The sequence below is a fragment of the Phoenix dactylifera genome, chromosome 2, assembly GCF_051530095.1.
Source record: "Phoenix dactylifera cultivar Ajwa chromosome 2, Ajwa_hap1_PhDact_Kaust_v1.1, whole genome shotgun sequence".
Lineage (NCBI taxonomy): Eukaryota > Viridiplantae > Streptophyta > Magnoliopsida > Arecales > Arecaceae > Phoenix > Phoenix dactylifera.
This window is the reverse complement of record NC_143191.1, coordinates 52286190-52309058: the sequence shown is the minus strand read 5'-3', so window position 1 is coordinate 52309058 and position 22869 is coordinate 52286190. Positions and strand designations below refer to the sequence as shown.

At 37.3% G+C, this 22869-nt stretch overlaps 1 protein-coding gene and 1 non-coding gene across 24 annotated transcripts in view; both read right to left on the bottom strand.

Annotated features, from left to right (window-relative positions):
- Window positions 1-2339: 2339 nt before the first annotated feature.
- The window catches only part of PMS1 (DNA mismatch repair protein), a 65718-nt gene continuing 45188 nt past the window's right edge, over window positions 2340-22869 (bottom strand). For 7 of the 23 annotated variants that reach the window (XM_088716936.2, XM_088716935.2, XM_088716941.2 and 4 more), the window contains 4 exons: window positions 15888-15988; window positions 14443-15105; window positions 6054-8639; window positions 2396-2609 (listed from right to left, as the gene is read on the bottom strand). In XM_088716936.2, coding sequence (XP_088573062.2) covers window positions 15090-15105; window positions 15888-15988 — 117 coding nt within the window. In that variant the 3' untranslated portion in view covers window positions 2396-2609; window positions 6054-8639; window positions 14443-15089. Of the gene's footprint in view, window positions 2610-6053; window positions 8640-14442; window positions 15106-15273; window positions 15621-15873; window positions 15989-20109; window positions 20361-22869 lie in introns of those variants that run through there. The other 16 variants (XM_088716946.2, XM_088716938.2, XM_088716925.2 and 13 more) reach the window with 8 other exon arrangements.
- On the bottom strand, window positions 8987-9193 carry LOC113461025 (small nucleolar RNA snoR127). Its single transcript, XR_003382946.2, has one exon. It is a non-coding gene; the product is annotated as a small nucleolar RNA snoR127 (small nucleolar RNA).

Here is a 22869-nt window from a genome sequence, read left to right as displayed (position 1 = left end):
CTTATGTGAGAAATATCATCCACTCATATCCTTGGGCCTTGGCGTATCTATTTGGCTCAAGACATGATAGTGTGGACACAATATAATATTCCCCCTGCGCAAGTCATTGTAAGCGGTGCGTGTTAAATGTCTGCATGATCACATATAGTAGCAATGCTTTTCACCCCCTGCAAGCTGCCAATTGCTTGGGTCATGATCACTTCCAAATTTCCAATCAACCCTTACTTTTTCAGCATTCATGCCTCCTCCTCTCTTCTTCTTCTTCTTCTTCTTCTTCTTCTTCTTCTTCTTTTTTCTTTTTTTTTTTTTTTTTTTTTTTTTTTTTTTTGTGCGCGCGCTAGTAAAAAGGAGAAGGGGAGGAAGAGGCAAACCCACCCCGCGTAGCAGCTCCTATTGGCCCCCCCATCCTGCCAGGAGAATGTTCGAATGAAGTCAAGTTCTCAGTGGCCAGTACCTCCAGCCCACGGCGCAGCCCCGCGCAGGCCATATCCAGCCCCTGCGCGAGGTTCTGCGCCCACTGCAGCAGCGCGCGGCCGACAGCGCCAGCTCGGTTATCTATCTGGACTCCGGCACGAGTACCACATGTGAGTACGTTACATCTGGCACCACCAAGACTACCAGCAGAGCGATACACCCTTCCAAATTCCGTGTCCGAGTAGGAAGCATTCGGTCTCCACAATTTAATCAACGTCCGAATAGGGAGTATCCGGTCTCCACAATGACAGTAAAGCCACACTTTCACTGAGCTACCATCTCAATGACACATGCCTCCTTTGTTCAACGTCAATATAAGTTCCCAATCCTTCCAGCTTTCTTCTTTTTTTTTTTTTCCTCTCTTCCCTCGGCATCAGTGGCTAAGAGGAACTCTTAAGTAAAAGGCCATTTGGTTGACGTGGATGGATGGTATCTACTCGTATCTTTTGGAGACAAAAGAAAAGAGTTCGATTTTCTTAATGACCTGCCAAAGTCTCAGGTCATTGTGAAAGGTTGGAAGCACGTAAATAAAGAGAGATTGAGAATTAAAAGCTGGGTTTGGCTTGGACCCGAAAGTTCAGTAAAAGATACAGAGCACGCGACGTAAGACGTGGAAAAGTGGAGGACAAGAGAGAGAGAGAGAGAGAGAGAGAGAGCTTGCCATCTCGTCTGACCTCTGAGACATAGTTTTGGCCTTTGGTGATGATGGCGTCACTTGTGACGATTTAAAATCAATCATGGAGCCGTTGGAACGGGGAACGGAGCTGCGTGGAAAGAGATGGCTTTTTTTTCTTTTTTTTTTTTTTTTGCTACAGAACAAGAAAGAGATGGTGCTGGGCACAAAAGAAAAGGAGCGCCACAACATTGTGGTCCATGGAATGCAATATTGCCAATACTTGTCTCATCTTTCAGGTTTTATCCCCCATGAAGAATTCCCCATGATTTTTTTTTTATATAGAAGAATTACTCAGGAAGTGCTGCTACTGAAATCAGTTTATAAAAGCTAAATATGTAATAGCTGATTATGACGCAATCTTTTTTTACCAACATGATATCAAGAATTTGGGGAACGGAACGGAAACTTCAGGAAAGAGATACGAATGTCGTACTGTTAAATTATTGATGCAATACTCGAGTCATCTATGAATTTCGCTTTTAGGTATGTTTGGTTGGAAGAAAATTTATGTTTTTGTTTTAGAAAGAAAGAAAAAAATTCTGAAGATACAGTGATACATTATTTAACTTATTAATTTTTATTAAAAGAAGTAACCAAAAAGTAGATTTTTAAAAAGAGAGTTTTTTTTGTGCCATTCTCATTATAACCAAACATATCCTTGATTGGCAGACCCAGACTTCTATTCAATCTTATTTGAATGTAGCAAATCTTCAATAATATTTAGACCACCCTTGGATAGAGACCCTAAATTGAACCTAGAGTCCAAGTCAATTGTGGACCCTGCAGAAGTGGCATCAGTCTTGTTTAGATACAAATGGCAGCCCTAAAGCTTTAAGTTTAGGCTGACATGAACCTAATCCATCAATAAAGTGCGTTGCACCTGTGCCTGAATCTCAGACATTAGGGCTATTCAGGTCAATCTAAGTCAAGCTCTCAAGTCTCAAGCTAGTTGGTTGCACCTGAGTTCTTCAAATATTAGATGTAAGGTCTATTTGGATTAATAATCCATATCAAGCCAGAATAAGAGCCAATATGAACCAGTTGCAGTCTACCGCTTGATTGTTCCCGGTTAGAAAATGCATCCTTCTCGCAACAATTTACATAGATGAATCATGCACGCATAGATCCTAATTTTATTAAGTTTTATTGGTTCATCGATTATTTAGAATGGAAAGTAATAAAGTTATCATTTATCTTCAAAAAAATCTTCAATTACTTGAAATAATTTTAGATATGCACCACAAATTAGAAATAAAGGTCAGAGCAACAATTTTCTAAACCATTGGAGTGAGAGGTTGTTAAACAGCCCAGTCAGATACAAGTCTTCAAAAGAGAATCAGAATGAAGATATAACAGCAAACAGAGGAAGCATCTTTCCCCCCTAGGTCTAAATGCCAGGAATGTCTCAGGCAGCACTCCTCCAGATTATACCTACATCATTGTTTTGGCAAAAAGATGCCTGCAAAAAGAAAATTATAAACTTGTTAGACCATACATCCCAATGACTGAATGACTCACCAACAGTTTCATAAGTTATTTGCGACAATCTATGACATCTGTGAACTATTAACATAACTAATGCTATTTGCTGTACTTGTTGTATCTATATTTATGTCAAGAGGATACTGAATTGCCAACTAAAACATCTTTTGCTTTTTAGTGCAAGCATAGTAAGTGAAGACAACCTGAGAGGCTGTGCAAGCGAAATGCATCATAGATTAGAACTAGCTTAAAGAATTTGTGGCGACACATACAGGCAAGTTGGATATGCATCAAACACTCTAAATACTCGTCAATTCTTCATGGTTTCTAAGACTGGTGGACTAGACCTATGAAAAACTTGCAACCACCTTTTAAATTTATGGAAGCATCAATAAGTTATAATATGACCACAATGTACAATATGATAGTTTATCCTAACCTTTCCTAGACCCTGCAGTGGCAGAAGCCTCATACGATAGAACACTCTTTTTTTTTTTTATGATTAGAAATACACGATACCTCTCTGAGATACCATGGATGCATACCAAAGATCCATGAGGAGAAAGTGTGATCTCCAAGCCAAGAGAATATAAACAGTGACCTTGCTCTGAAGAAAATGGTTCATGAAATCAACAATTGATAAGTTTCATGGTAAGTATTTCATCAGATGTGGGCATATTGAAGAAGTTTACCAACATCAGGAAGAAACATGAGGTGAAGATCTATTGTTCTAACTACAACTCCTTTAGATTGCAATCTTTCACCACAGCTATAATAACAAAATTTCAGCCTATCCTAGAGGTCAAGCAAAAGGATACTTCTGAATGTAGCAGAAAAAGGATACCTCTTTAAATAGTTCTAATAGGAAGGTGAGTGTGGTGGAAGTAGTTTCTAACATAATAAGGTACCAGAACGGCTCTCCGTTCAGGAGGTTTTGGTTTTGCTAGCAAATGGATGAGTAGAATTAGAGGCATCAGACATGTCTAAAGTTATTATAGCTCATGAACCAGCCTCTAAATCCCTCATAAAATGAGGTATAGAGTATGTAGGAAAGTCCCTGCTTGGATAATTTGATGATCAGCCATCTCTCATTATAAATAATCAATTTACTCTCCCTCTCTGAGAGTGTGTGTATACCTATCTCTGTCAGACATACAATAATTATATTATTGTGTCATGCAGTGTCCTCAGCTGCTTGAAAGGCATTTGAAGTGACTGGTTGTTTGAGAGGACTGAAGAATAATGTCAAGGCCTATGCCAGTAAACCATTATGGAATGGAAATAAATTAATGTCAATGATGCCAAATTCTCAGAAACAGCATTAGAATATATCTAGGTTGACATGCACATTTCCACACTAGCATCAAATTGACCAAAAAACTGACACTAGGACCAGTGTCAGGATAAACAAAGAGCAAGTAAGTCTGTTAAAATTCAATAGAGTTTCGAGTAATGAACACAAATTATGCAAGTTCAGTCAGCTAAAATTTCCATGATGTTCACCTTGCACAAAACCAAAAGTAGAATGAAGAAACTGAGGAACACACAGTCATTACTTCTAAATAAACCTTGAAAGGTAGCAAAGACTATGATAACTAGTCAGTTATAAGAATGAAATTCATACTTAGAAACCCCACATACTTTAATTGCAAAGAAGAAAAGTTCACTGTTTAAACATTTTCACGTTGATTCTTTGTTAGTATCACATGGTTGGTTGATTCGTACTTGCTCTGAATAGAAACTAGGGCATGCTCACAAACTGCTTTGGAGAAACAAGGGAGCAAGGACTGGAAAGTAAAAGCCGGCAACCCTCATCCTCAACCTGCCAAGTTGCCTGAAACAGGTGGAGATAAAAGAAAAAAAAAAAAAAAACTGGGTCTGGGTCAGTTTTACTGACCTGCTAAATTTTGGGTCTATATGAACCAACCTTATCCTTGAGAAGGTTGTCATATGTTGGGGAGAGAGGGGGTTGATCAAATGCTTAGCAAGGTTGGTACGTCTTTGACTCATCCTAACTAGATCAAATTGGAAATGGGTCTGGACCGGGCAGATTCTGACCTGACCAGCATACATTGTCATCCCTATATGTAGGTTCTAAGTTTTTATATATGTATGTGTGTGTGTGTGTATACATTTTGTAAACATCAACATAAGGGTTGAGAACAGAAGATTGCATTTTCAGTTACCTTGATTCTAGTAATTTCCTTGGTCAAGTAAAATCTCCTCTATGTTTCCATCTATGTTAAAGAGCCCACCAAAATTGTACCATTCATGCTGTGGAGGATTTGCTTCTACGATTACCAAGGTCTCCTGGCCTTTGCCAAGATCACCATCACATTTTTATTCCAGTCACTTTATCCTCTTCTGTTGCATTGCTAAAGGTCATCTAGCCTGCTCAACTTTAACCTTGCACCCTTAAGTGATCCTAAACTACAATGCACCTAAAACACTCTCCGACTCATCTTTCAATCAATTACTGCCTTGCTTTCCAATCCATATACGATTGTATATCATTGAATTCCATACTACAGTCATCATTCAAAACTCAACTGCAGGAATGTGTATGTAAATTGACATTATTGCTCATATAAACTTCCCATTTTCTATCGCTAGTCTTGCCATTTTGCATCAATTCAAATTTAACATAACCCTCGCATCACACACACACCGAGCAAAATCTCCATGCTGGAATTGAGGAAGCCAGTCTCAACCCTGCCAAGAAACAATGACTAAATATTGTTTCAATTACATGCAACATCCTCAATGTAAACACCGGAAATGATTGAAGGATCACATATTGTATTGGAAAAAGCTAAAAGCCCAGACACAACCAGAAGACATACTACAAATGATCATCCACTAGTGTCTGTTAGTTACAGGTAAATCCTCCTTGTAAATACGAAAATAATGATCACATTGTACAGGAAAAAGATGAAAGCCCATAAGAAATCTTAATCAGATGTACGTCTATTACAAATAATCGTTCAATTTGCTTTTTTCTGAAGTCAATGTAAAACAGGAAATGGGCCAGGATTGTTTTCTTTCCTTTCCACAATTGTATCTAATCCTCTAATGAAGACTTCCTTCTAACCATACCTGGTTAATTACATGCAAAAGCAACAAAAAAGGTGAAGCAATCTTCCACATATGTTGATCATGTAGCAAAGAAAATAACCTCTAAGCATGGCTTTTCTTCTTCTTGAATTCTTATCAGCCATGCCCATGCCCTCCTCCAGTTAATCATTCCATGGATGGTAAAAATCAAAAAGTGATACTCACATTATGCCTGCTATTTAAAAGCTAGCTCATAAAGAAAGGGTCTCAGTCTTCCATAAGATGATAAATTATCTTCAAGACAATACTGTCCTTCAAATATGTGGAGTAAATACATTAACTTGAATTGAGGCATGGAAATTAATACCTCTCCTACCACTGCCTTTCCACCAGCTCCACTCCTTGCCACAACTGCCTTCACTGCTTCCATTACCCTGACCATGTACAGTCCCTTTAGACCACTCAATTCCACCGTTCTCTCTACCTCTTTCCCTTATATTGCCTACACCAGGTGGTCTTCTATGCGGAAGCAACTCCAGATATAATATTCTATTAGAATCAACTTCCTACATGGCAGAAAATGCAGGTTCAAAGATGAATTTGCAAATAACACTGTGACAGTTTGTTCATCTAGTCCATGTCATTAAATGCTAACAGGCATCTCTGTACGGAAAGAATACAACAAATCATATTCCTGAATCAGTAAACAGCTCAGATGCTCAAAAAATGAAAGGACTTAGATGGAAAAAGATCTTGCTAAAAGATGTTAAATAACTACCTCTAATATATCTATTATATTATAGCACCCTCACCTGACAGCAAATGAATCCATTTTTTGCACTACTGACAATTGCTCTATAAACTTATGATGCAATAATGCTTTCGAATAATTTGTGGCGATAACCTAAAAATAGATTTTAGTACTTAATTGAGCAGCTCTTTGTGGCCCCCTCTTGGACCTTATCAATACCGCGAATAGCAAACAATTGTCAAGAACCGCTCAAGAACAACTAATGAACAATTTTTAGAAAGAGGCAGAATTATTATTTTGCAACATAAAAAGGTATAACGACTCAGACCTCACCCAAAAAGACTAGCTGGAAGATATTATTTAAACTCCTTAGCCTTGTATATTACTCAAGATCTCCCCAGCACACAACCAATGTGGGACTAAACATATGCTCGAGCAAGTCCTCACATACTCCCTCGGTTTAAAACGTAGGATTCTCACTAGGCTAAGAATCCAAATCCAATTGCAAACGTCACGATCGGCCTATGGTCACCCCCGAAAGGGTTCGTATCGTAGCGTCCCCTAATCACACATGGGCCATAAGCCGCATCCACTCAAATTATATTTGTAAGCTTAAAACTGATTATGGGACTCAAAAACATCAATCATATCAAAGTTTAGATCTAATGGTAGGAAGGAGGCTCATTATCAAATATATAGATTTTGAGATTTATTTCAAGACTTGAGAGCACAAAACTTGAATTCGAAAACATGGCGAAGTTACTTACAAGGAAAATCATAGAATTTGGCAAGGACCATGCAGCTTAAAACTCGAAGACCATGAATGAGCTGAAAATGGACTAAGAGATTCAAATGAAACACTAAACAAAAAGAAACTAAATTTCAAATCCATGAAGAAAGTTACTTACCTATGTTGCAAAAGGAAACCAAGAAAATTCTTGCCAAGTTTTGCTTCATCATTGTCATCATTGTCATCATTGTCATCATCCTCATCTTCATCCTTATCATTTCAGTAAATGTCCTCTTTTTTTATTTTCATTTCTATTTCCATTTACTTAAGACGTTACATGTAAGCAAAGAAGCACCTACTACTTAAATTCAAGAAAAATATTTAAAAATTCCAATTCCTCGAGAACAAAAAGTTGATTTCCCAACTTTAGCTCAAATCCTTATTTTTTTCGCTCTGAGTCAAAATTGTATCTTTTAAATGCAATGGTATTTGTCAAACCTTAAGGTTTCATAAATCCTTTCATGCATAAGCATTACCAAAACCTGGAAAATCCTGATTTTTGGTTCCGAGTCAAAATTGTCTTTTAAATGCAACTGTGTTTGTCAAACATTAAGTTTCATAAGTTCTTTTATACATAAGCATTACTAAAACCCAAAAATCTAGTTAGAAAAGTCATATATATTAGTCTTCAAAGCATGTCATCTAAGACGATGCTTGACAACACTTAGTACCTTAGCAAAAGGGTTCATTTTCATATTTTGTACGCATCCATTACATATTTAGTTTCCTATGTATAGACTAGGGTCATTACGTTCTACCCCCTCACCAAGTTTACATCCTCATGGTCCCAAGTGCTTCTTTGGAAAATTATGATGCCGAAAAGCCTTAACTGAAGGAATCATCTTGTTTCGCCATATTTGTTTGTTCATCTACAATATGGATTGGTACTTTACATAGGTCAAATCATCCTCAATCTTATTCAGCCCATAATCTGTAGCATGTGATGGTTTAAGTATTTTATCTTCTTAACACTGATGCAGGGAATACAATATGGGTGCTCCTGAATGACACGTAAGAACATAACTTTATCTGCGTAGATTTGTAAACAAGGATAAGGAAAGGTTTAATACACAATATTGTCAAAAGCTTGGGTTCCTATATGCAAAATGCTCTTAAAATTAACATAATTTGCACCAAGAACTGAGATAGGGGTGTCAAGTAGTCAATGTGTTAAACTATGGGCTTACTTTTATATTATTTTGGACCAGGGGATAGGATCAGACCTGTCCAAAATTTTGGATATGTTTGGATCAGATTCAGCCTGCTGACATGGGATATAGGCCAAACAAAAATTTTGAACGTAGTTTGCACGGGCATCACTTAAAACAAGTTTGGCAGACCTCATGAAGATCAAATCTCGTCCAGTTTTCTCATGATTTTCTGAATAATTTGCCAGGAACATGTTAAATAAGCTGTAATAAAAATAAATAACCATTACTTGAAAATAGTGACAGTTGAAAAAAAAAAGAGAAAAAACATTGAAGACAAAGCGGCAGTTTCAAAATCAAACTTATGCCGGCAACTGTATCAAATTTATGCAGGCAATTGTAACATTATCAACAAGCACCTGTCAATTGTTCCTTAGCAAGTCTTAAACTCCTGAAGTTGTACTTTTCAAACATTAAATTGTTAGAAAAGGGCAAAGTGATGCAGATATTAAATATGCAATCAAATAGTAAAGATAGAATCAAGCTTCCACAAATCCAAATAGAAGGCATGGCGAGAATGCATGTTCAATCTAGGAATTCACTGGAACATATCTGGTCAGCAAGCAACCAATCTCGCTGTTATCATCAGAGATATGCGCTTCCACTGAAGGCATCTAAATGCAAGCTCAAGAAAGTGCTTAGCAAAATTTCCCAAGAAAGGAAATTTCACCAAGAGCACCAATATTAGGGAAAGCTTGTATGAGAAAGCCTGCAGGAGCACATAGATGTCTGATTTGGCTAATTTCGCATCATTCCAGATGGGACCTTGTTTAAAAATAGAACACGCTTTTCAAATGCTCGAGCATTCTGAAAGTTTACCGCCTGAAAATGACTTATTTCATTTCATCATCTGAAAAGGCAATGCCTTTACTTCCTTTCTAGGAGAAAAAACTTAAATTCAAGATAAGAGAGAGCAGGATAACAACAAGAGAAAAAGCCATTAAGATGATTGGAGCACTTGGCACATGAATGATTTTCTTTTTTATAATTTTTTTTTGAAGATATACATATGAGGGGTGGGGGGGCAGGGGAGGAGAATCATGTAAAACTAAAACAACTCTTGAAGTATTATGCTCAGAAGTGGAACTACTTTAATCAGTTAGTTTTGTGGCACATCTGACTAGGCAGTCATCATACCTTCTTCGAGATGGCTTGGAGCTGGACTTGGTGAAAATGCTCTCAAAACAGAAGTACACTGCTATATTAGTTTTGTAACTTTTTCTATTTTATCAATTAGTTTATCAGGCCATTCTTGCTCAAGTTGGATATATTGCTGACACGTGCTTAAGCAGTAACATGGTCCCTGTAAGATGCAATCCCACTCAGTCTGTTGCCACAACTACTTTGGTTAAAGTTGTGTTGACTAAGTAACACCAACACATGCCTCAGCTATCAGTAATTATTGTTGGTATGATTATTACAATCTCTAAGTAATTATTCTGGTCATATTGTATAAATCAAATTTTGAGGGCAAAAAGAGAGTACATGCACATACAAACACAGAGTATGAGCATTTTGAGCTAGATGCTTGGTTGAGTAAGAACGGACAATGTTAGAAACCAACAGGTCTGTGAAGCCTAAATGTTGCAAGCACACCCTTTATGATCATAGCATGTGTAATTGGCATGAACAGTGATGAATAAGACTAGTCAAGATTCTCTATAACTAGATGAACAGAATGTTCAAAATTAAATCCATCAAAGCAATGACTAAGGGGCCGAGGAATTTGCTTGGCATGCGATTGTCTAGCAAGACATTACATGTACCTACACTATGTTACTCTCAAAATTATTATGAGCTACCATCTATTTTGATGATGTCATTCCCATCAAATGGGTTTCAAACCATATCAAGATTCAAGGACTATCTGGTGTCAAGCATACTCTACTTAAACCAAAAATAACAATGCAGGTATAAGGCAGTTGTATATCCAATATGAAACATTTCCATATAAAGATTTTTCCTGCAAACCCCACCTGGAACCTGGAGATATTTGCTTGCATTCCCACGCATATATACAGGGGCGGCCCAATACATTTTGGGGCCTAAGGCGAATTCAGTGAGTGAGGCCTTTTATTTTTTAATAATAAAAACATTTAATAAGTACAAAATACTTAAAAAATGATATGGAAATAGATAGCTGTCAAGTACACTATTTCAACAAAGATGCATGAATCTAACAAAGATAGACAAGAAGCCTCTTCAGTTTAATATAATTCTTGAATGGAAGCACGGAAAAGTTCTTACTCTAAAAGAAGGGCCCATGAAACTGATTAAATAACTGAGATAATGCTTGGTAATACTGTTTACCATGTCAAGCAAGAGCAGAATAGGAAAAGGTTATCCCATGGCACTTCATGGTCAAGGTAAAGGAAAGAATTTGTCTAGAAAGGGACTTCTCTATAAGAGAAAGTAGGGGCATTATGAGAAGTAATGTAATTTATTTCATACGTATGAACGGAAACGAGACAGAGGAATGAAGAGCATTTTCGACGCAAGTTCGAATTTGCGACGGTTCACTCCATCTAATTAATAAAAGTCCCATCCTACCATCTCCCCTTCAAGTGAGTACCCAAGCAGCAACTGCAACATCACAGCACAGCAGCAGCCATTCAAACAACACCCCCCCTCCTTTTCTCTCTCTACCACCCAAGAGGGGAGAAGAAACAGAGAGGAGAAAATTAAAAGAATCTCCAACCTCCAAGAAGTCCATCTCCAATCCCCCTATCTTTCTTCCTGATGGCCCAGCTGGATCATGAGTAATGTGAGGGAAGGAAAACCAAGACCAAAACCAAAAAGAGAAGGGATGAAAGATAAGAGTGGCTTCAGACATGTGTATCAACCAACCAAATCCCTCCTCTCTCTTTCTCTCCACCAAAAACAAAACTACTGTCCCCAACTTCCCAAATTGCCCCTCAGCAGGCCAGGAAGCTCTCCACCTCCCTTCCATCAAGGGGGAAGGCTCGTAGCCAGCTCATGTTCCCGTTTTATATAGGGCCTTTGCTTCCTTTTGGTCACGGTCAGACACAGAAAATAGGGCAAGGAACCTCCCTCCCCCCCCCCTCTCTCTCTCACACTCTCTCTCTCTCAATCTCTTTCTCTCCTCTCCTCTTTTTATTGCATCGCAAGTTGGTGCCTTTTTGCCTACTCCCTTCCTTCTGTAGTTATCTTCTCTTTGCCTCCCGGAGGCCTTTCTTTGGGCCGAGGCCTCGGGCTGGCCCTGCATAGATAACATTCAGGCATCCTCCAAAACCTACTGCCATTCTAACAAACACCACAGCATACTAAATTAGGCCCTCATAGAGCAGCATTCAACCCACATGGGATGCAGAAAAGATCAAGATATCACCTTTGAAGTAGAGATAACCTCCGGGAGGTGAATGTCATCCAGGCATCAGAATTTACCAAGTGCCCCTTGTAACTCTCCGCATTCTTCAACCCGGTGAAAAACTACCCATATAGAAAGCGCCACCGAAATAAAACCATGAATTCCAGTCTAAAAGAATAAGACCGTGAACCCTGTAAGATACACTACCATAAGGACGGGAATGAGAGGAAAAAACCCCAAACAACAAGAAAATTAAGGATCTTACCATCGGATGCCCTTGCTCCGTCTTTAGAAAAGAGAAAGGAAGCTTGAAAACAGCATCGAAGGTATAATAGAAAGAAGTCACTAAGAAGGTAAGAAAAGAACCATTTTTTTTCCAATCCGAGATAGAGAGAACCCAAAAATCTAGGGAAACGTCAGCAAGAAATGCACCACTTTTTTTTCCTTTTTTCGTGTGAATTTGTTCCTTCCGAACTCCGACGATGGAACGAGATAAAAAGAGACATTCTTTCGGACGATCAGCGAATCGGAGTTAAAGCGAGGAACCAAAGATCGGATGATTTCGAAGGAGCAGAGGTCGGACAGCCCAAGAATCGGTCGAGACCACCGGAGGAATACGCTAGAGCGATTGGATCTTTCTAGGGTTTGGATCGGGGGATAGCGAAGGAGACGAGGAGATGACGGTGGGTGGTGGCGATCGACGGCGGGGGGAGGCGGGCCCAAAGGTAATCAAAGAGAGGGAGAAAGAAAGATTAACTAATTACATGGTCGCCTATGACCTGTTGGTGGAAGAGCCGATCCTCCTCCGGCTCCGCCGCCGACGATAGACACCACCATCGCCACCGCCGGAGTCGCCACCACTTTGGAACCCTTTGGATCCAAAGAGAAGGCGGTTCGTCGCTTTATTCTCCCTCCCCTCTCTCCCTTCGAATTGGCATTAGGTTTTACAGTTTAAGAGTCGCCGGCGACGGGCGAAGGAATAAAAAAAACGCAGGGCGGTAGGGTTCCAGGACGGAGAATGGGTTTTTTTTTTAACTTCGTATCGAAATATGAGGGGTTAACATGTAATATTCCAAACATCGAAAAAAGTCGGCAAGCAGATACCGACTTCCGTAGGCCGATGAAATTTATTCCAGATACCTGCTCCAACAATAAATTAACTGTAAGCCCCTGCTTCCCCATGAAATCGGCTGAACTTGCCAAACTTATGAATCATGTGTAGGAAAATTATTTAAAGATCCCTGATATAATACTCAATTACTTAAAAGTTCTAGAAGTTATGAGATTCACTCTTTTATGAAAAATTCACCTTTTGCCACAAAAATATTGATTTTATAAGAAAGCTTTTTTCCCCCTTGGGAGGAAAGATGGGAGAGCCCATAATACTGTTAGACCCCAGCACAAGAGGAGGGGTAATCTAAAAGGCAGATAGAGCATTTCCAATTTTGTATATTGCAAGCCTCATTCTTGGGCCTAGGGACAAAATTGTCTAATGATATCAAAACAAGTATCATTCTTAAAAAAAAAAAAATCATTTTTTCTATGAAATTAATGATTAAGTAGATTTTTATACAAAATTCGTAATACCTTTCATTTTTTTCTTTCTTCTTCTTGTAGGTAGTGGTGGTGTTATCTAATGCAAGAAACTTGCAAAATGCAGGATCATAGCATTTTAGCTTGTATTTACATATCAAAATATTTTGAATCCTAAAAAATGGAAACACAAAGCGATCCAAATAACTGAACAATGGGTGCTTCCCCTATATCCCTATTTAATGGAAATCTTAATTGAATAATTTTATAATTTTTTAGTTAGAATTGGAATTAGAAAAATTACCTTTTTGGTGGAAGATGTTAATTCTAAAAACTAAAATTTGAAATAAATAACATGCTAGATAAATTTTAAAATATAATATTCCAAAGCATTGATGATTTTTTTTTTTTCGTGGCATAGGAGTAGATCCACTTTTAAAGTTTAGATTGTGACAATCAATTGCATTTTCCCCTCATGTATACTATATATTTTATTGCATGTTTTCTTTCTTGATATATTAGGATACTGAATTACAGCTTCTTTACTAATATTTGGAGGTTTCCTGCGCTATTTTTCACTTTCGGATATTGATAAGTTAGATAAATAGATAGATTCTTCTTACAAATGTTTGGAGATTTTATTCTTCTTACAAATGTTTGAGTTTTCCAATTAAAATAACAAGAGAGAATTTTTAGATTTACAAATTGATAGAGTTAAACACATTTTATGAGTTCAAAATCTTATTTCCTGATATTCTTTTGCATATTATATTTTTATATTTGAGATTTTATTTTTTTTTTGAACTCTTTTCAGCTATGTTTGATTCATATTTTCTTACTCCCAACTCCCAAGTCTTCTGTCTAATTATCTCATTCTGGCTGTCGAGCTTGTGGTTATGCAGTGGAGATAGAGCTGATCATGGCCCACCCAGCCCGCCCAGACCAGCCCGAAATTTAATGGGCATGGATACTAAATACAGGCCTGAGAATCTAAAACTCAGGCCGAGCTTGGAGTATATTTACTAAATAACACGAGTAAAGGAAGACACCTAAATGAAATCGAGAATCACAACAATCCATTCTAGACTTTTGCCTGCATCACAGCCCTGGAAGGATCTGTTCAGGAAAAGATTTTTGAACACTTACGTTTCTCAGATATCCTTGAGGACTTTGAGATTTGGAGCATGTTCAAGGCTTCAATGTTCTCATGGAAAATACCAAAGAAATACAGAAGCCCATTGTCTTGCAAGAAGGTGAATTTTTCTGATGGTCCATGTCAGCCCTGAGTTGTCTGAGTCACTGGAGCCACATTCTCTTCATCAAGGAAGCCAGCTAAATAAAATTTCACTGCAAAACTGGAATATATCATCTTTCAAAAGAAACATAAACAACTTGATATAAATAAAAGAGTGTATTTGAGGCATGGAAATGATGAACTGAGCTGGCTAATGAGGCTGCAAAACTTCAAACAAAAGACAAAGCAGTCTACTTCCTCAATTATTCATGAACAGCTGGAATGCTGTGCTGCTTGTGTTGCACCTTAAAAGCTTTCCCCAGAGTGCCATGCCGTGATTGCACAGAGGCTGATGGTTCCCATAGTATGAGTGGCAATCAATCCATCTTCAGAATTTAGAGAGAAAAAAAAGAATAACCTTTTTATGTTTCAACTAATAATACTGATACAGATACAAGAAAGCATAAACATCACCCACAACAAGAACACAAATCTTGAATACAGGGCAACAAAAACCACCAGTGTCTCCAGGGGTGGAAAACAGATGCCAGACCAGAAATCACTCCACTTTTAATCTGCAAAGACATAAATTTTCATGTTAATATTATGCAAGAAGTGTGCAAATGCCACTGATAGGAAGCCCCTGAGACAGGTTTTAAACATTCTTCATATTACACAGAGGAAGTGATTACTCAATATAACATTATTGGGAAGAAATGGAGATCCGCATGTCTTGAGGTTACCTCTTGATACATGGAAATTGGTTCAACTCTACTCCCGTGGGAGAGAGATTCTCATATTAGGTCTTCTGTTCAATCCACCATCCAATAACATGTCACTTTTCAGATTTTACAAGTTCCCAACAAGCACATTATTGGTTGTTTAAGAAGTACCCTGTACCACAAAAATTAAATGCCCTGCAGACCTGATTTAAAGTGCAAGCCCATGGTAATGAGCTCATTCTGAAATATCATTTTCACTTACACTTGTGCACTGTGCTCTAGTGGTCATCTATTTATAGCTATATCAGAAACATAGTTCAAGGAAGGAAATTTTGATAATCTCAGCTGCTGAGTGCATGTTACCATAGCTGCAACATGAAAAATAACTTGGAACTAAAATCTCAGAACAGACAGAAACAAAAGGAAAAAAAACATTCTTTTCTTTACCAGTAAATAAAGCAACTGCATACTTTGTTAAATGGGTTCATGAAAGCAGATTGCTTCTGACCCATTAACGGTCAAGGAGGATGCTCCCATCTTTGAGGCCGTAGGTTCAAATTTAGTTTGCTCTTATAAGAGTGCTTACAAGAATGTAATTGTCAGGTAACTACCAGATGTAGTCGGCAAATTCTAACCTTGCATTGTGAATACTGATCAAGTCTGCCAGGTGACGCATGGTGGGCCTACCATGAGGACAATTCCAGGGGGACTTGAGGTCCGCCAAATCATGAAGTATCTGAAGAAAAAATGATGATGACGGAAAGTAACCTAGATAAGTATCTACTCACTTAAACAATTATATAATAAAACTTGTGGACTCATAGAAATCAAACACAAATATTGGCTTCATAGAAACACTAAAAAGATAAATGTCATTCATATGCCATATACATGTAAATAGGTTCAGTTTAATTAATTCATTTACATCACGTGGTTTATTGCAGAATAAAATACAGAAAAGTTGGTAGCATATTGATGGAAAATATAAGTCTTCTCACTGTTACTGGGGCTTAAAATGCTTATCTGAGTCCTGAAATTCTGCCAATATGTCTATTGGATTCTGAAAGTTATACTGAACATATTGTCCTGATTTATATTCAAATGAGTAGTAGTCCAAAGATTTTCAAGAAAACTTTTTCTCCTGGTTTACACAAACACCTCCAAGTACTAAAATGCTCCTTTGGGTAATGATGCAGGATATTAAGCTGTTGTATTGCAAATGACATGATCTTAAGTAATCAGAAAAACTTGTAACAAATAAAAGGAAGAGGGGTTGTCAAATGGCCTCAGCATGTAAATGTGACGAAAAAAAACATGAAACTTTTGTCTCAGGTGATTAAATAAACTTCCTCTTACATCTGGATGTTGTTTTATTCCTCATAACTTGATAAGAAAACGGGATTACTTTTACACCAGAATTAGTATTGCCGCATGGATGAAGGAATATATAGCTTCCATGGTGAACCTCAAGAATTCTTTAATGTGTGAAAGCACTTCACAAAAGGCCCCTTGAAGTTGTAGAAATTTGTCAAAACGTGTCAATATGTTCACATACACAGGTGTGTGTGACAATACCTAATCAAGATCACCTCATGCATAAAGACTATACCCCTATATTAATAACATGGAAATTTGCTAACTGTATAATCTTTCAGGAAGCACTCCATAGCGGACAAAAGAGAATGACAGAGAGAACTACTTTTTTCTGTAAAATAAGATCCATCAACCTCTAACGTGTCCAAGCATCCAACACCCTCAGATTCTATAGAATTTTGTCTAAGTGAAACATTTTTGTATGTGAATAGACCAATTTGTACCCATCCAACGTTACCTTGGAAGAAGTATTTTAAATATAGTTTTACAGTATATCACCATCCGCACCATAGTTTGCCATATCGGCCCGAGTTGGGCGGTACGGGTGCCGTACTGGTTCGACACCGGTATCCGGTACGGATGCCGTACGTCTGTACCGGTTCGGTACCAGTATCCGGTACGGGTGCCGTACCGACACTGGATATGCCAAAAAGACTCCATACCGTACTGTTCCATACCGTACCGTTAGTGTTAATGTAACACCGGTATGGGTCCGATACCGAGACAGCAAACCTGGATCTACATAGCCATGACACCCTTTGCAGCATCTGTTCTACATAATCCAAAAACTAGGAAAGACCCACCAATTATCCATATATGGCAAGAAATTAAATGTCTCAATGTGACCCTATGCTTAAGTGCCTAACGCAGCTGTACGTAATCAATGATCAACATCATTGCATAAAAGAGCTTGCAACTCGCCCTTTAACTTTGAAACAGGCCAACATACATTCTGCATTTTATTATCTATTTCTGAAGCATCATGGAGCAACTCTTCCAATCCAGCCATGCAAGTTATGACAAATAAGGTCTTAATTTTATATTATCAATTTAATGCACGCGCTACTATAAGAATCATTTTCTCAAGGAGATGCATCAATGCTCCACATATTAATTTTTGATTTTTCCTCCAATACCTTTAGCATTCTAATTTTTGAATTCACAAACTATTTACATTGTATAGTACCCATCATCTAAGTCACTGGGTAGTTTGTTGAAATCCGAGCTAGTTAAGGGTGGTGCAAACAATGCAGGTGGCTCACCTTGAGTCAATATTAGCCTTGTACGGATGTGAACATGGAGAAGGCATGCCTAGGGATAAAGATAGTACTGCAACTTTTTTTAGAAGGCTGATCCATTCTTTGCAAATCCACTTCAAATGTATTGCTGATCATGTAGGAAATGTTCAGAAGGCAGAAAAACCAGATTATGAACAACAAGTGATGCAGCCACCACCTCTGATGTCATAAGAATAAAGAAGATCATGTTTCAAGGATGTCTCAAGCATCTTCCTAAGAGATTAAAAAATATGCTCTAAACATTATCAGTTGAGGGTGAGCCTTGGCGCAACAATAAGATTGCTCGATTGTGAGTTGGGTGTCACGAGTTCGAAATATAAAAACAGCCTCTCCGCAAATGAGGGTAAGGTTGCGGGCGGGAACCTTATTCACTGAGTTGCCCTTTCATTAAAAAAAAAATCATTTTTTCACGCATTTTACACTAGACAATCATTGAACCAATCTTACTATATTGCTGAAACACTTTGCTTTGGAAAATAAGGAGTCCACTCAGAAGAATTCTAGTTCATCTGATTTGCAGCAAATTCCAGGTCAAGGTTTGACCATGTGACCAAGAAAGATCATGAATATCTGTTAGTTATGCCAACACACCTAGATTTTTTTATTTGGTTTATTATATCATTTAGCTCTGGAAAAATCAATCTTGGCATGAAATAGTTAGCTATCCATGTTCAGAGATACTGTTCTCCATTGCTGGTCATGTAACATGAGGAGTGGTGCTATTCAAAGAGCTACAGTTCTATTATTATAATGAAATTTTGACAACTCAAAAAGTGATGGGAAGCAGGACATTGGACCAATTTAAGTTAATTTTATTTAATATCAGAATGATCTTCAAATTAATCAGCAGATGGTTGGCACAAGTTGGCAATGATCAGTTTGTGCAAAATTTTGCTCTAAGTGCCATGTAAATCTATCCTACTTTGAGCACCTTACAAATTATCATACCAATTTTATTTGAACCATTGATTGATTTAATGCCCTCAGCACAGCCTTCTGAAATTTCTTGAATTGAGATGCTTTTCCCTCTTTCTATCTACTTAATTACATGCTATCCTCTTCGATCAGAATCTGTTAATCACTCTTTCTTCAACTATCAGTTTGGAAGTAACAAGCTAGGACAGGAACAAGACAAGAAAGGGGAAAAAAAAGGAGAATGTCATGTTTACCAGAGTCAAGTGAAGTGAATTGGCTCTGGAGTCAGAGCAAGATTTGAAATACTGAGTGGCTTGGCACATACCTCCGTACGTACTATACTGAGGCATCCTCAGTACAAGGAAACTCAATTTGGTACAGGGAGGCATGATTCAGATGAAAATCATCGGAACCGTCTCGCCAACCAATCAAACTGAGGGTGCATCTAGTGGTTTTAAGGCGGACTGTGGTTGGTTCACCCAGAACCGCTTACAAAGAGTGGTATGCCTGGATGCTGCTCAAGAAGTGGGTGAAAGGGTGATTCTTTCCTGTTTTCGACTATTTAAAGGTGAAAAATGAGAGGAATTTGGGGCAAACTGCTTGAAGGATTTTTATATTGTGCGAGAAATTCATTTGAACTAGGTAATTTTTTTCCCATTCCTTTTTCTAAAAGTGCCATCACTAAGCAAATATGTGTTGATTGACAGGACTAGAGAAAAACTCCATGAAATTTTGATTTGAATCTTACTTGATCTGTGGATTCATATCCTAGAGCATGAGAGGACGATCAAAATTAATAAATTTTGAGGTTTTGGTGGATCCTTTTAAACTTGTATGAAAATTAGAGTAAATTCAAAAATAACCCAAGCAATTGATACTTGTTTAGGATGATTTTCATATATGCTGTCAAGAACGGTTCTACCTACACTCCCACTGGAAAAACTGTTTTCAGGCTATTGATTTTGAATGATTTTGGATGGCAGGTGCTGCTCTAGTTAAATGATATTATGAACATGTTCTTTTTAGTAACTTGCATTTCTAATTTTAATATATATCAATGTATTTTAGCTTGCAAGCATATTTCTATGTATGTTAACGACTTCAGCGCACATAGAAAACCATGATGAGGGCACTTAACTCAATTTTCCAAGAATATTTCTTGCAACAAATATATATTTAGATAAAAAAAACATGATAAAAAAACCAAAGTTAAGAGTTTGGAGGCTAAAAAAGGCTGTAACGAGGGTAGTTGAGGGATATCTATGTGTACCTATTGATACCCTTTAGTAAGATCCTTGATATGATGCATACCCTATCTACCGTTGTTCAATACCGCATTGATTCTCCATATTTTAAACCTTGAGTGGGAGTGAAAGCATGTTTTGAATGGGCCTTGACTCTATTATTCTGCAACCTCTGGCTTCTAAGTTCAAAACAGAAAACAGCTCGCTTTTGAACATTTGCAGACTTGGTAGTTGTTTAAGGCATTTGCCTCATCATAAATTATATAGATGCTACATCCTGCACATATGATAAAAAATGTTTGTGATGTTTAAAGTTGTTACAGTTAGATGAAATTATACATCTTCCAGGATTGAACGAAGAAACCTTAAGGGCTGTTCAGAAAAAAACTATCTCATTCAAGAAAGAAAAGATGGATTACAATTTACCACCATTTTCTTTACTGAAGAACCTAGGTTGTCGAAAAACAGAAATCCTTAGCCTTCATAAGTTCTGATTTAAAAAAAGACCTTGTGGTCAATTTACTTCGTACTAGAAGGATACAACACAATCATGATCATCGATATCCCAGATAATTAGAAAATAGACAAGGCTGCTCAAGAATGAAAAACGGGAAAAGAAAAAATGGGAAACTGTTAAGAGATAGCCAACAGTAGCAAAAGCATATCCAATTGACATAACATGAAATTCAACCAACTCATTGTTAAACTCAACATCCTTGCACTGCATGAAACCAATTTGTTTTAGAAGAATAAAAAAGCAGATGATATCAACAATAAAGGATTTAAAATACTAGATCATCAGTCAATTACTCAAATGTAGAAGACAAATGTAGAAGACACGACACAAGTCAGTCAGGGTTATCTGAAAAAGTTCCTCGAGGATTTTAATATGTCCAGGATCGAGTTGATTTTACTAAACATATAGTTGGGTGGTCAATTTTAATAGCTTATGTTGATTTTGTAGTTAAAAGATCAGCAAAGTCCCATTTGTCCACTGCAGGAACAACTGTTCATGGTCATTATGGAGGAATCCCTTAGAAATAGATACATCAATTAGTTAAACTGAATATTGATATGATGCATATTCTTTCAAAAGAGGAATATATCTTAGAGCTCTGTTAAATTGAATCAATACCAGTGAATCCAGAAACGAGATTAATATAGGAAAAATTTCCCGAGTTGTCCGATAAAATCGGACGCTAGGCATGAAAATCAGTTTTAAAAGTTATGTTTAATATTTATAACTATTATAAATAAAATTTTAAAACTGATTTTCATGCAGGCGTCCGATTTTATCGGACAATTCGGAAAATTTTCCCTACAACTGGTATCAGAGCCAGGTTGGCCGATGAATTTGGCCTATAATATTTAGAATTATGCATGATTTAATTTTTAAATTTAGATTAGATCTAGATTTAATCATAAAATATCAATCTTGTGCTGAATCATAAGGTTGTCCTTAAGGTTAACCCCTTATAGTGAAAAGGTTGTCCTAGCACAAGATTGAGATTAATTTGTATTATATAATAAATAGTTTATTTTTGTGAAAATTATGCATAATTGATGTTAATAAAATTTCAGTTTTAAATTTATTATAACCACAAAATTTAAATATAAATTGTTTATATTTGGAATACATTGACACCCTGAATTCATGATCATAATAAGTTTAATTAAGAATTAAACATTGAATTTAAAAGTCAAAATTTGAAATTCGAATTTAAGATTTAAAATTCAAAATTTGATCATGGGTTTTGGGCATGGGTTAGCACAATCAGATTAGTTGACTAGGTTAGACCTAATCTTGAAATCAATAGGTGAACTAGACTAAATCAAGGTTTCTAAAATGATCAAACTCAATAGTTGTAGTTTATCATATCCAAACATTTCAATTGGATCTGATTGTGGCTTAGTGGTCGAGCCCGAGTTTCCAAGGATAACCTAAATCAACTTGGTAAACCAATTGGTGTCTAAGGTAAGTCGGCATTTGATCATGGTTTTTAATTGGGGCTACCTCTTACCTGGCCAACATAGTTGGTGTCTAGGAAAGAGGTTAATGCGGAACCCTCCCATGATCTCTCTTATCTGGCCAATTTGGTCGATCAAGTTTTGATTAAGGTACCTTGAGACTTGGCACTCACCCATGCCATTAAGAAAAATTAGTGTGACTGATTTAGGTGTCTAATAGACCAATAAGAGCTAGTCCTCTGTATGACTTGGTGAAGTCAATGGGAGGATTTGGAATTATCGGTCTGTGTCACATCTCAATTAAAATCCTCTAAATTATTAGGCCCTTAAAATGATAAAGTTATATAGATAACTAGATCATAGCCTTCCATTAGGGTGAATGATAATGGGTCCAGTATCACAGTTGAATATGCAGGACGCTTCCGTCTGATGTTCCTCTGTATATTGGAATTATTTTTCATTATATGATAGTTTTTTTGAGCTATCTAATTGTGATTAGGTTGGCCGAGCCATTCTTGGGCCTAATCATACATTAGGTAGTGTCATTGAGCTAGTTTATTAATGGTTGGACCTAACCAGAATTTTCAGTGGAGGCCTCCGCCTACTGATTACCACCTGAGGCAAAATTGAATACTAGAAATTATTTAGAGAAACAATTGGTAATGTACCTACCCTTAGGTGCACATGGGTTGGCCGAGCCTTCCTCGGGCCCGTATGCAATCTATGTGGATTCTAGTACCCGCTAAGAAATTAAAGTAATTCCTCGAATTAAAGGTAGAGGCTATTAATTCGACTAAAATAGTGGGAGAAAACTTTAG